This window comes from Haplochromis burtoni, unplaced genomic scaffold (genome assembly GCF_018398535.1).
Source record: "Haplochromis burtoni strain Fernald_Lab_line unplaced genomic scaffold, NCSU_Asbu1 Contig_493, whole genome shotgun sequence".
Classification (NCBI taxonomy): Eukaryota; Metazoa; Chordata; class Actinopteri; order Cichliformes; family Cichlidae; genus Haplochromis; species Haplochromis burtoni.
In genome coordinates this window covers 112,273-126,858 of record NW_024582854.1, presented here as the reverse complement: position 1 = coordinate 126,858, position 14,586 = coordinate 112,273, and the positions used below count along the sequence as shown (strand labels likewise).

General features: G+C 40.0%; 1 protein-coding gene across 2 annotated transcripts in view; it reads right to left on the bottom strand.

The window, feature by feature from the left end:
* The window catches only part of smg6 (SMG6 nonsense mediated mRNA decay factor), a 19,905-nt gene extending 7,692 nt beyond the window's left edge, over positions 1–12,213 (bottom strand). The window contains exons 1-9 of one of the 2 annotated variants that reach the window (XM_014329062.2): positions 12,089–12,213; positions 7,831–10,183; positions 7,490–7,682; positions 6,996–7,106; positions 6,679–6,803; positions 6,150–6,228; positions 4,336–4,446; positions 3,837–4,052; positions 1,610–1,671 (exon numbers count right to left, since the gene is read on the bottom strand). In XM_014329062.2, the coding sequence (XP_014184548.1) occupies positions 1,610–1,671; positions 3,837–4,052; positions 4,336–4,446; positions 6,150–6,228; positions 6,679–6,803; positions 6,996–7,106; positions 7,490–7,682; positions 7,831–10,183; positions 12,089–12,179 (3,341 nt within the window). In that variant the 5' untranslated portion in view covers positions 12,180–12,213. The remainder of the gene's footprint in view (positions 1–1,609; positions 1,672–3,836; positions 4,053–4,335; positions 4,447–6,149; positions 6,229–6,678; positions 6,804–6,995; positions 7,107–7,489; positions 7,683–7,830; positions 10,184–12,088) is intronic. The other variant, XM_005946800.2, reaches the window with a different exon arrangement.
* Between the last annotated feature and the right edge of the window lie 2,373 nt (positions 12,214–14,586).

Here is a 14,586-nt window from a genome sequence, read left to right as displayed (position 1 = left end):
TCATACCGAGTTTAAAGCTGCTACCACAGCGAGATTTGGTTAAGAGAGAGAGCGATATCAAAACAGCCACAAAAAGTCAGGCATATATGTGCCCAAGTGTTGTATTGAAGCAATCAAGTGATAAATAACTGTTTTCCAGTATGTTGTTTTGCAATGTTTGTTTTGTTTTTGTATTGTTGATTTGTTTTTTTTTTACCAAAGCAGCTAATAAAGCACAATGGAATATAATTTTGCCTCTTTCTTGTAAGATTCTATAATAGAATGAAACAATAATGCCAGTTATAAATAAAGACAATACATTGAATGAATTACAAAACACTCATTTTATTTCTATTAGATCTGAAAATGTTGTGTAATACTACAACCTGAAACGATAAATAGATTGCGTTGGCCTGTACAGGAGATAAAGAAAAAAATTTAACAACAGCTGTGAAATGGAAATCCAAATCACCAAAGTAAACTGGACCTGGGCTTGTTGCAGGGATCTGAAGTTACTAAACATTTTGTGAGTGTATGCACTCGCACTTAGGACCATATAATAATAAATATGTGCGTGATGAAAGCTGGGCAGCTCCGTCGTTCTGTACATAACTGTTTTTGGGGCAAATAAAATGCAAGTAGGGATTAAAACCGCAGAATGAATGATTACCGGTGCAGGAAATGCTAGCGCTTGATGCAGTGTTTTGATTTTGGTGCCACTCTTACCCACAATGTAATGCGCAAAAGTCACGTGCTCTGTCGATCTCTATTTTAACGCTGTGCTGTCACAACACCCAACATTCTCCACACACCAAGTCACATTATTATATTGACCACTCTTTCCACTTTTATACTGACTCACTTTAATGTCATCTGACATCTGCACTGCTTGCCTGCACTCTGTTTGTGTTGGATTTCTTGTATTTGAGGCATTTCATTTAGTAGACACTTTACTATATTCTATTTATATTATGTATTTGACATTCTGGCTACTATAACAGAGGAATTTCTCAATATCAGGTCTAAATAAAGAATTTTATTTTATGCAGACACCTGAGGCTTTGAGTGTGAAAACATGTGAACTGATGTATTTCAGTAATAATTGTTTTATAATGGCACACACAGCTCTGACTGCTTCAGCCGCTGCCAAAGGCAGCAGCTACATCCTGGTTCTCAAAACAGAAACCATTATAACATAATGGGAATTATCCAATTTATTGCTCAGATCAAGAGCGCCATTAGCATTATTGCATTATTCCATAATAGTGCTCACCCGCTGATATAGTTCTATTTTCAGAAATCATCTAAATATGCAGTTTTCATATTATTATGAAATAATGTTAAATCATTTAATTTGCTACAAACACTACCTTTTTGTTTATTAAGAACTAATTAATGTTAATGAGGCAGCAGGTAGAGTGCACTTAGTGCACTGCAGTCAATTTAGTTAATCTAGTATATTGTTGATTAATTTAGTTAACCTACAAAACACGCAGATTGATCTTCTGGTTAAAGCCTAGGCAACATTTTAGTCAAGCACATTTTCTTGGGCTAGCCTCAGTGCTATTTTTCATCATCATCATTCTTTTAAACACAGTCAGTCTATGAACTTAAGAGCTGAAAGACTCACCCCACTTTAGTGAAGAGCTTCCCATGAGCATGCAGGAAACTCAGAATGAATCTCTTATTGAGCTGTAGAGGAAAAAAAAAAAGACAATGCCAAATCAGAAAGGGGGAAAAGAAAACTAATGTTTGTGCAACAGTTTTATTTAGTTACTAATCCACAAGTGCAACACATTGCAAGAAAACATGTTTTCATCCAGAGACGACGCACATTTTGAAATGACGTCAACATTTAAGTGCGCTTGGTATTTTGAACAATAGGGTTAGGAAGAAATGGGACTAAGAGACAGCAAAGAGGATACATATGCCTCTCAACAGTGTCCACTGACAAATAATAGACAGATTATGTGGAGGAGGCCAAAAAATAAAATGGGAACAGAAAAAGGCTGCCCCTGCTTCTTCTGACACTACAGCCAATATATCATAATATAAATAATACTGGAATGTAGGTGTGCAATAAATTATAACAGCATATTTTTTGCTGTGTAATATGAAATTGTAAATGAAATCAGAGCTTCATCATCCTTGCAGTTACAGGGAGTTTGTCAGTACCTACATCAGCTGACTAGGCAGCGTCAGCATAATAGCCCAGGTTTTACACTGTAAATAATGTAGAAAAAGCAGATAGTGTCTTTATCTTTTCTGTGTGCCACTGCATATGGGGTGGCTGTAGCTCAGGTGGCAGAGCAGGTCAGCCACTAAACAGAAGGTCGGTGGTTCGATCCCAGGCTGCCTCATGGCTGCCAAATATCCTTGGGCAAGATACTAACCCCATGTTGCCTACTGGTGGTGGTCAGTGTCCGGCAGCCTCGCCTCTGTCAGTGCGCCCCAGGGCAGCTGTGGCTACAATGTAGCTTGCCATCACCAGTGTGTGAATGTGTGTGTGAATGGGTGAATGACTGAATGTAGTGTGAAGCGCTTTGGGGTCCTTAAGGACTAGAAAAGTGCTACACAAATGCAGGCCATTTACCATTTACCATACACATAAGGGTTGGGTGATATATAAAAGTTTTACACCCGACAATCGTAAGTCCAATAATCGATGATGGGCGATATATTTGCGCATGTGCAGACTTTTTGATGGGCGGAGCAATGTAATCATGCATGGACTGATTTGCGAGTTTACAACACAGAAGAAGTCTAAACATGGACTATATGCCCAAAAAAATATAAAGTCGCTAATTTGGGATTTCTTTGGCTTTAAACCAGATGACAGAGGTAAACCTAAGGATATAACCAAAGCGGTGTGACGCTTGTGCAGACGTATAGTGCGAGCAAAAGACTCAAACACGACTAACTTGCATGAGCATGTACGTGTCCACCATCTGAATGTTTTTTTCTGAACATGGGCTACTGCTTTTCTTTCTTTCTGTTATGAATTTGAGTAAATGAATCGCTGCATTTGGGTGCACTCTGAGGGTGCATTTACTTGCAAATGAAAGAGGGTGCTGTTAAAACAGCACTATTATTATTTTTTACCTGTTGACTGCTTCTATTAGCTCCATCATTATTAGCAAACTTACTGATGGGGAAATAAATTAATAAATCGCCCTTGTAAAAATGATAGTCGATATATTTGTCCAATCGCCCAACCCTAATATACGTGATCTGAACCCAATTATTTATTAATTTGGGAAAAAAGTGCTTGGAGTCCAGCTACTCAATACTGTTCCTGCAGCCAAAGACAGTACTGGAGCCGCTGCTGCTCTTCTTATGAGCTGCTCATAATATGCTTTCATAGACCCGGTTTAATCTACCGTACTCTCTCAGCTAGCACTGTGATAAATGATGAAATAGCAATACTCTGTCTATACCAGTTTCAATTAATAAATAATGGTGCTTCACTGCGAGCAAAAAATGTAAATAAAAATAAAAACAGTAAAGAGGTTTAAAGACATTACTCAATTCAGGCAGGGAAATGAAAATGAAATGAAAATATGAGTCGACCAAATGACAGCCTAGGGGGAAAACGAAAAAATGATGACAGAGGGAATAAATGAGCACCAAAACAAATTCATATAGACTCTATGAGAGGAAATAAATTAGAGGAAAAACTACATCGGATTACAAATAAAACCTTATTGGAGATGTCTGCAGACACGGTGTTATTTTTTCAAGGAACCCAAAGTCTGGCTGCTGTGCAAATTAAAATAAAAAAAAATAAAAAAAGTATGCAGAGGAAAAACAGAGGACTTTGTGCTGATATGTATTAAGGAATAGACACAGAGACTTACGTCAGCAACGCTGAGACTGCCCAGCTCTCCATCTTGTTCAGAATCTCTGCTGGACTCACTACCTCCTCTCTGAGAGGAAGGTGCTGCTGCCTGTCCACTGGGGCGAATCCAGATCTCCACACGTGCGCCTTCCTCCCTTCTTCCTCTTCCTCTCACTGCTGGACCCCTGGAGCCTCCTTCATGCTCCTGCCTCCTCCTTCGCTCAAGCTGCTCTGCCTACAAAAAAGATAAAAACAGTCTGTCAACAAGAAACACTTGCCGTGCCTTAAGTCCTAATTTTTCTCATGAAGCAATTTATTAAGCAAATTTATTGTTGGGTCTATTAGGCGGGTGAGAAAACACCCTGTGGCAAGCACTGGCATTATAATTATGCATGAATCCCTACTGGCTAGATAGTTCTTCTCAAATTATGTTCTTGAGATCTTACTTGATGTGATCTCAAGTGTTTTCTGTTGTAGAAATCTGACAAAAGTTAATGTCCATGAAATGTGTATCTGACCTTACGCTTGGCTTCCTCAAAAAGACTCATGAGGCTCTCCTTTGCAGTCAGAATGGGATTGGAAGCTGCCAAGCTACGCATATAATAACACACAGCATCTAACTTCCGCTTCTGTAGGTTAGAAATGGAGAAGACATAAATAAGAAGAGGGAGGTCACACACACACAAAAGTTATATTTTCCCCATTTTCAGGGACATGCAAACAGACGTACAGTCACTAAAAGCCAAATCCAGTTACTTAATTCAAACTGTAACATTTCTACCCTTAGGAGTCCTGAACCTAAGTACAGCAATGCATTTTCCATTATTAGGGTACTGTGCTTTTAACCCAAGGGCATCAAGACAGAGAACTCTGTGGGAGATACAGAAGTAGCCAAAGGTTTAGGGTTTCAGAAATGATCAAATACAGAGGCCTGCCTTCCAATGAGTTTAGATTTAGATCTTAAGAGTCTAAAAGGCACAACAACGGGTATGGATATTTTTGAAGCTGTGTCAGACTGAATTGACAAAATGAGACTTAAATGGGACAATGGGAGTCATAACAGACGGGGCTCCAGCTATGGCAGGTGCACACAAAGGAATGGCGTCTATGATGATCCAGACCTGGCTGCCAGCCATCCTTCGGTCCAAAGTGCAGCATCACTGCTCCGACTGAGTGCAATGGCGTTCCCACTTAAGGTGAGTAAAAAATATATTCCACAGTACCCGTGTGTTAATAAGCATGCATGTACAAGTACACATGCTTCAAATATCAATAATGTGCATCAATTCTGTCACTACCCTGCTTTGGCGCACCACTTTCTTATATGCATTTTTCTTGTTAACACAGAGTACACACCGCTGTGCACAGCGCACACACTGCACACGCAAAGTCAGCTGATCTCATCTGATGCAGATTTGCTCCTTGATCAAGTGACATTTGTCTGGATTTTTGGCACAAGGGGCGTCGGAGGAGCACCGCAGCTGGATGGCCGGATTTACATACCCAGCGCAGCTGATACTCACCAGAATAATTTACTAAAATTATATGAACTCCTGTAATTAAGTCCAGTTCAATCTGTTAATGTCGATAACCGTTTCAAACGAACGTTAATAGGTGTGTTGCTAAGCCTAATAACTTTAATAACAAACTCGAAATGTACCCGTCCCATTTTCCCCTTTATTGTTTTTTCTCTGTAATGTAAATCTTCTGTCTAAGAAGAAATCTGAGGCTGCTGTTCTGAGAATGAGCTACCAAAGCTTTTTCTGAATAAATCAGTAAAGATCCATTTATGGAAAGCTGTGATGAAGGCAGTTTTGTCTTTAATTATATTCAACAATATAACACATTTGACCACTTTTAATTGATTTTTCTAACTTTAATACACTAAAGTTAAGGCTATATACCTAATTTCTAGTAAGTGACCTAGCCCCTCCTATATTTTTATGTATGTGCCCTCAGTGAAAAAAGTTTGGACACTCCTGCTCTAAGCATTTAGTCATTAATTTTTTCCTTTGATCCTTGACAAGTAAAGATCAAGGCCTACATCATAGAGAACATTTTTGACTTGCTATGCAGTTATAAATGGGGGTTTCTTTCATTAATTCTTTTGAACCATTACAATTTGGACATTGTATTAAAAGGAATAACTCTCAAACACCATTCATTCAATATTGCATCAACCTACAAGAGTTGCATCTGAACTTAAAACTTTCCTGTAGGATAAATTAGTTAGGATTAGGACCACTTCAAAATGAATGTTTCAAAGCACGGAGCTATGAGAATAAAAAAGTGAAGTTTCTCAATACTTAAGAGTCTGATCTATATCACTTACTGTATAAACAGCCAGCAGAGCCAGCTGGTTGTACGGGCGTCCATTTTTTGGGGCAATCTGCTGGGCCTTCAGATACCAGCTGTGGAAAAGTAAACAAGCAGTCATGACACATCAATAAAGAGACAAACGTTTTCAGTTTCTACCTTAAAAGTTTAAGTAATCTGTCACATACAGGTAAAAAGTTATCGTGTCTTTAGCATATAATAACTGAAACATCTAAAGAAGTCAAAGTTTCAAAGTATAGTGACCAGTCCAGAAATGTAGGTGTGCATATCTGGGAGAAACAATGGAAATGATCAGCCAGTTGCACTGCATGAAAACGGGTATAAAACATCTGTACTGCTTAAAAAAAAGAAATAGAAATGGTAGTTGTGACTCCTCATTCGTTAATTCAGGAGTTGTCAGATTTTTAAAATATCAGTCTACTCACTTGTTCAAACTCAAATTTGAATATCAAGACACATCCCACACTCTTGAATGTTTGTCAGAAATTTTACAATGCCAAGAGAAATCTCAAATTCAAGCCTACCTGCGAGCCTTGCCATAGTTGGCAGAGTCACTGGCTTGCTCCCGATAACGTGCTATGTCACCCTGACAAATCATACAGCGCTGAGCACTAATGAGTGCATACTTCACCTGAAAAAAATGTATTCGCTACATAAAAAAAAAATTAAGAAATTGTCGCAACATTTGTTGTAACATGGAAATCGGGTGACTTTTCAAAGCCGCTTACTGGATGTTTTCATGTACAATGGAAACTCATTCACTACATTTTGAACATTTAGTATTCAGTACAATATTGAACATGTTACAGAAGCAAAAAAGCTAAAAGGAATGGTTCCCCACCGTTTTGCGTAATGGACGAGCCCTGATAGCCATGCCATCCATATAATCCTCTAATTTAAATTGGTATACTGTCTGAAGCTTCTGAAGTAGTGCGTCAAAGAATAATTCGCCCTGTAAAACACAAAAGAATAGAAAAATATTATTAAAATTAGAAGGACTTTCCCCCTTAATTATTAAATCAAACTCAACTCCCTACCCAAAAGTCTTAAAGTCCTGCAAAGGAAGTAAAAGTTTAACAAGACTTTATATTTATTATTAATTTATTCTTCTCTGTTAAAAGTACATGAATTACTTCTCTAAAATGGATTTGGAAACAAATTTGTCCCTGATTTAGGCAACAAATACAATTTGCATCATCTAGTGAGACACAGACTAATTTTGGGTTATGAATGAACCCATAATCGAAACCATACAGGCAGAAAAGTGCCCAAGTGATTGTTAGATACGTTTCTTGGGAAACCTTTTCCTATGTAAATTTCCAACACGCTCCTTACCTCATCAAGCAGTGTAAGGAGCTTGTTTCTGATATGAGGGGCATTGTCATAGGTGGGTTCTTTGAGTAGCTGCCGGAAGCGCTCTATGACCTGGTAAAACACATTCTTCCACAAAGCCTGATCCACGTTCTGAGAGTCTGAGAACTCTATGTCTGTCAGGATGACCTGCTCATATATCCCCAGAAGGTCCGCTCTTTAAAATGGAAGGAAACAACATGATAGTGCTTTTTTCAACTAGATTATTGGCTCACTTGCCACCGAGACAAATAACTGGCATTAGGACAACAAACCACAAAAACACAAACACAGAAAAATGTCTAGCTTTGTCCCTGAATGCTCACCTGAGCTGGGCCATGCGATCCAGTCCATCAGCACTCACTCTATCCCGGGAGAGCAGATTACTGAGCTGAAGCTCCTGTGCATCTGCAGCCCTCAGCAGTCTTCCCAGCTCCCCTCTGGTGTGTTGCTCTGCCTCTTCAAATGTTACACTGCCTCCTGCACCCGGGAGGGAATAACCTGATCCCCTGTAATTACTGCAGAACTGACCCACACCAGGGCTTGGATACATGCTATTAGTGTAAGCCATTTGGTAGGGTCCCATATGATAAGGAAATGGATAGCGCTGGTTGGTGTTAGGATTATGTGGGCCGCTGGAGGGCCCAGGGTAGCAATACGGGTTGTCCGAGTTTTGGAATTTGTAGTAGGCCATGGCAGAAGCCTGCTGGGATCGAAAGCGCTCACCCTGCGTGACTGGAGGGCTGCCTGCTACCTCATCATCTGTGTCCAGAAAATGAAGCTGTCCATATCCTGTACCTGTCTGAAGATATACAGACTGCTGAAGAGATGAATGCTGTGAGGACTGATTGCTGGTAAGAGCAGGTTTTTGGTCTGGGTTATTTGGATCCCAGAGTCGCCTTGCTCCTCCTCCTCGACCTCCTCTACTCCTGCCAGCTGCACCACCTCTAATTCCACCAAAAAGAAGCCTTTGCCCCACTTCAGGTGAATTAGAGATATCTGTCCGGGCTGGAAGTACCAGGATGCCCCCACCTCGGCCACGAGGAACGGGGCCCTCCTTGCGATGTTGTGCATCCCCACTATGTGACGAGGTGTCCAACTGTTTTTCCAAAGAGACCCTGAGGATTCCCCGACCCCCACCTTTGTTTCCCTTTTGTCTGTTTCGTTCGCCTCTCTGTCTCTCTCTACTTAACTGGCCCTCACCACCTCTTCTCTTCCTCCTCCTATCGTCTGCTCTGTCACTCATCTCACTTCCTTCCAGTGATTCTGTAGAGGATTCCTCATTTGTTGTCCAACTTTTTAAATGATGCCTTTGTCCTTCTCCACCAACAATAGCCCCCTTTTTATTGTTGTCTCTAGAATGTGACCAATTTGTACTCTCCACATCCTTTCCTAGTCCAGGATAATCCAGGCTGGTCACACTGCTCGCTGAGCTACTGCTGTAAGTTCGATTACGTGAGCGCCGAATATCTGATTTGGAATAGCGTTTCGAGGTTGGTGTTGTGACATTTGCATTGGATCGATTTCTGTTTACGTTTTTTTCTGTCTTGGCATCTCTCTCGGCATCTCTGGATCTGCTGTTGTTGGTTTCGCCACTTCGGTTTTCTCTGCGGTTCTCTATTCCTTTATTTTGGTGTGTTTGCTTTGCTTCATCCATTTTCTCAACGTCTGCTTCTACAGCTCTCTTGTCTTTTTCCCTCTCAGTATTCCTTTGATTATTCTTACCCTGATCACCTGCCTCATCTTCTTTTCTGGAGTCCTGAGTCTTTTCCACGCCTCTCCTCCTTCGGTTTCCCCTTTCTCTCTTTTTCTCTGACTTTTCTTCCTCATCTTTGGTTCCTGACCCTTGACCTCGCCTTTTCTTGCAACTTAGTTCTCCAGCATCTTGACTTTTATATTCAACTTTATCCTTTTCTTGTATGTTGAGATTTTCAACTTTGCTAGTAATTTTCTCCACTGAAGCATCAACGGGTATTTCAGGTGTTTCCACATCTTGGCTTCCTTGCTTTCTACTTGCCTCACTAGAAGTAAACACCTTTGCACTCTCTTGTGTGCCTTTTACTCTTTTATCTTTTCCACTCTGCTTCTGTATAGAGGTTTTTATGTCCACTCCACTTTCCCTCGTACTTTGCTGAGATTCTGGCTCGGTTTTTTGCTCTTGCTTTCTAGGAGGCTTATCCTGTTCTCTTCCAGCCCCACTGTCCTTCCCTTGAATGTTTCTTCTACTCCCAGGTTGATAAAATTCTCTGTCTGGTTTTCGGGTTTTCTTTGCTGGCTTAGCTGCTCCTACAGGTTCTTGATGTTCATTTTCCTTTTCAACAAACAATTTTTCATCATTTGTATCCGATTTATTCTGCGCATGTCTCCCTTTTCTGCAGTTCTGACTGTTACCACCATCGCCTCTCATCCTGTCTTCATCCTTTTTATTGGTACCTGTCCCACTGTCTGTCCACCCTTGTCTCTCCAAAGGTGTCTCCCCAGACACAGCCTTTTTGTCACTCTGGGATGGCTGATCATGCTCATGTGATTCGGCAGCTAGGGGCTCACTTTGACCAGTTTCTCCCTCACTGTCATGGTTACGTCGTCCATGTCCAGGAACTGGCTGGTAGCGTTGCAGATCAGGACGCTTTCCTTCACGCCTTCTGTGCTGCTTGTGTGTGTGATGCTCCTGTTGTTCATCTGCAGAAAGAACAAATTATGTTTATATTTAATGGACTGTAATCCACTGTAATGGTAATAATCCAAAGAAGCATTTAAGTTCTACAGAACACAGAGCTAATGTAGTGTGTGACATTATAAAAGATGTCAAACTAATGGGTCAGTACACCATAAACGTGAGGAAGGTCTCTCTGGCTTTTTAGTCCAGTCGGCCCCATATGAAAAGTACTACTTGTTATCAGATACATCGACTCAGATATGAACTTTTACAAGTTCCTTTGTCAGCTAATTTGAGTGAGGCATCAGTCACCCAGGCCAAAAGACTGATCAGCGACCAACTGGCAACCTCCAGTCGTATTTTCCTGACTGGTTTTCAAACAGGATCCTGGAAGTTGCTGGACCAAAAACCTCACTGTGACTGCTCAGGTATCTAGCACCGTGCCAATAGCTTGTCTCAGAGTTTTATTTTCACCTTTTGAAAAATACTGGTTGCAGAGTTAAGACAAGTTTTATTTTTTCCCCTACTGCTTGGCGAGTACTTTGTGTTTGCAGACAAGCTGGCATTTTCAATGCAAACTACTGGTGACCGCAGCAAACTGCAAGCAAACAAAGCAATCCCCAGGAGTTCTTTCGAAAACCATCTTATACATTTTCGTGACTAATTTCTAGCCACTTCCAGCAACCACTCGGGAATACACTTTTTTTTCACCCCCTCACAAACAGCGACTGCCACATGGTCGCTGACCAGCTTGTTTCAGAGAGGATATATGTTATCCCCAAGCTAACTAAATATCTACTGAAAACGAAACAAACCTTTAATGCAAACTTCTCCCACTAGCTCTTTAACCATAGACTAACCTCAAACTCTCTCTAGCCCTGCCTGTTCTAGTTAATATTTCACTTATAACAGGAAACCATTATCAGTTAAAGGGTTTTTTTTTTTCTATGAACATATTGTAAAGCACTGATATGTTTAGTTTTGAGGTTTCTTTTTGTTTAGTGATGCACCACTTGTTAAATTCTGCGCAGATAAAACATTTAAGAAACAATTTATCCACTTTTTTGTTAGTTTATTTATAGATAGAGTAGCGACCTGGGTGTATCCCGTCTCTCGCCCTGTGACAGCCAAGATAGGCTCCAGCCCAACCGCAACACTGAACTTGATAAGCGAAAACAAATAGATAGATGGCTATTTTGTTTTTCTGCATACTGTACTTGTGTTTTCCTCGGGAAATAATTACACTTGTATTATGTCAAAAATAATTAAACGTCGCTTAGATTTACAACATTTAAACGGCACAAAATAAAGTAAATGTTGTCTTCTTGCTAACAGGCTGATGTCGGCCGATATCATGGTGATCATTTAAGTTTCACACACAGCCACCTGCTCATAGCGTTTATCAAACAGAATCCGCCTTGCAGGAATGAGCGGAAATGACCAGGTACAGATAAATCCACAAAACTTCCCACAAAACTAAGAAACCCGCATCACCCTTTTGACGTCTTTCTTAATAGCTGCAATGTGCAAGTTTAAAGTTTACGGTTGGAAGAGTTGGCGAATTCTGTAACATTAACTATCGTTTAACTTAACCGCAAGGGGAGTCTAGCATTCTCGTTTAAAAAAAAGCGTAGTGTACTTTAAATGCAGACATTACGCGTAAGAAAGAGCTGATTAAATGTTTAAAGTAGAAATACTAAATCGTGACAAGACTATGACGAGCGTTTTGTAGAGAGGGCGTTTAAAACAGGCAGCGCGGGACTATGGAGTGGACAGGCACACGGCTAGCTAGCTAACAACATTAGCTAGATACAAACTTGGTAACTCCCGTCGGTCACTTTCAGATAACTTGGGATACTTTTTCGCTTGAATTTCAAGACTCTTTCCTCAATTTGTTCTTTACGCGTATCCGATTAACTTATTCTCACCTTTGTGACACTCAGTAACGCTGACTGAATTCGACGCTTCAGCTCGGAGTTCCGCAGCTGAGATTCGCACTCTATCCAGTTCCGCCGCCATCTTTGCTTTCACTCGAACAAACACAACAAATACGGTGGCCCCGCTGGTTCAAATATCTTAACCGGGTGACGTTGCAGCCAGCAGTACTGTTCCTTCACAGTGACATCAACCCGTGCATATTTTTAATCAAGCAATGGAATGAATAACAAAATTTTCGATATCTATATATATCTATATTATATCTTATAGTATATATTCTATATATAATCTAGATAATTAATAATAATTAATTAGATTTATATATATATATATATATACAAAAATTTATATATATATATATATATACATATATATATTAATATATATATATATATATATATATATATATATAATTATATATATATTAAATTTAATTATTATTATATAAGTACTATATCCATCCATCCATCCATCCATCCATTCGCTTCCGCTTATCCTTTTCAGGGTCGCGGGGGGCGCTGGAGCCTATCCCAGCTGTCATAGGGCGAAAGGCGGGGTACACCCTGGACAGGTCGCCAGTCTGTCGCAGGGCTAACACATAGGGACAGACAACCATTCACACTCACATTCACTCACCTAGTGACAATTTAGATTAATCAATTAACCTATCCCCACAAGCTGCATGTCTTTGGATAAATATATATATATTAAGTTATTTTGTTCAAATACTATTTATATTGTATATATATATATATATATATATATATATACTTTTTATTACTGTTAAAAGATATTTAGATGAGATTTGAAAGTAAACATGAATATACAGACCAGACAGACAGACAGATAGATAGATAGATAGATAGATAGATAGATAGATAGATAGATAGATAGATAGATAGATAGATAGATAGATAGATTTATCACATTTTTATAGAAGTCATTCTGATGTAGGCCTGTGTGGAAGAGACAGGTCAACAAGTTATATAAAGATTTTTTTAACAGACATATAGATCGTATTTAGTGTCAAACATACATGGCAGTACAGGACTTTCATATATGACCACTAGGTGTCAGGGTTGATTATCTATTTCCTTTTTTTTTTTACCCAACTGTCCTTTCGTCCAATACTTCTGATTGGCCCAACAAACTTTCCCCTAACTACTTTGTAGTAATTTATATGAATGTAATGCACTCTCTTCTCTCTCACGCCTTCTACTGATAGCTTCCATGTGAACTTGCAAGCTGCATGATGGGGAAATGTGAAGAGAAGGCGTAATGTGGAACAGACAAAGCAAATATACATGAAGATGGGGCTCTGTGTGCGCGCGCGTGCACGTGTGTGTGTGTGTGGGGGGGCAGTCATCTGCATATGAGGTAGTATGTGTACAGTTTAAGCAGAGATCATCTGTGTGGTTGATGCTAGAGTAAACAGCTTCATTTCCCTAGCAACACCAAATTAAAGGGCCAGAGTCTCTTGTCCTTCGTAGAGTCTCCCACACATTTTTTTTTAATCCAGAGGCAAACTAAACTTTATTTTCTGTAACTATTCCTCCCTAATGTCACTAAATTATTTATCCAAGGTGTCTGGCTCACCTTTTTGGCATAGTAATCAGGAATGTGGCCTCTTATATGTGTCAAATTAAAAGAAGTTACTTCTGTCAAATAGCCACTTAAGTTTAAACCCAAATCCAAAAGCAATCATACGGCTGTTTGAGAAAATCTAACTTGTAAGAAATCAGAAACATTTTTTTAACACAGTGATCTGCACACACTTCATTTTTCAGATTTACATTGTGGTTTTCTATTAGCAAAAGGATTTTCCTACACTGTCATGGCGCTGTCTTATTTTCTTTGTGCTGATCACGACAAGGCGGTGCACTGTTGCCTCACAGCGAGGGGGCTCGAACCTTCAGGTCGGCTGGCCTTCTCTCTTCCACACTCGACATGCTTGTCAGGTGTAAGTGTGATTCCAAATTGGCCGAAGGCGTGAATATGAGAGTGTGTGGTTTCCTCTCTGTGTGTTAGCCCTGTGACTGACTGCCAACATGTCCATGGTGTAGCCTGGATTTGATTGGCAACTAGTAAAATGGTTGGACTGAATGCTTTTATTAACAAGGCATATTTCTAATCGATCAGTAATTTGATCTTATTATCCTCTCACTCTTCTCAGTGAGTCTATATTTTTCATTTTTCATTACAAGGATTCATATGTGGTATCGAATGGTGTGTAAATGCAGAATACAGTTGTGATGTAATGCTGGCAATGTCTCTTGATGAAGCGCTGGCACACCAGGGGTTGTAGAGTGTTTCGTGTCTGCAGTGGAAAGATGTGAGAGAGGGTGGGGGCTGCCGGAAGTGGTGGGTGTGTGTCTCCCTGTGTGTGTGTGTGTGTGTTTGTGTGTGTGTGTTTGTGTGTGTGTGTATGAGTCTGTAAGTGTGGGTGCCTGTGTGCCCGTCGTGTATGTGTATGCGTGCAGAGTTCTGA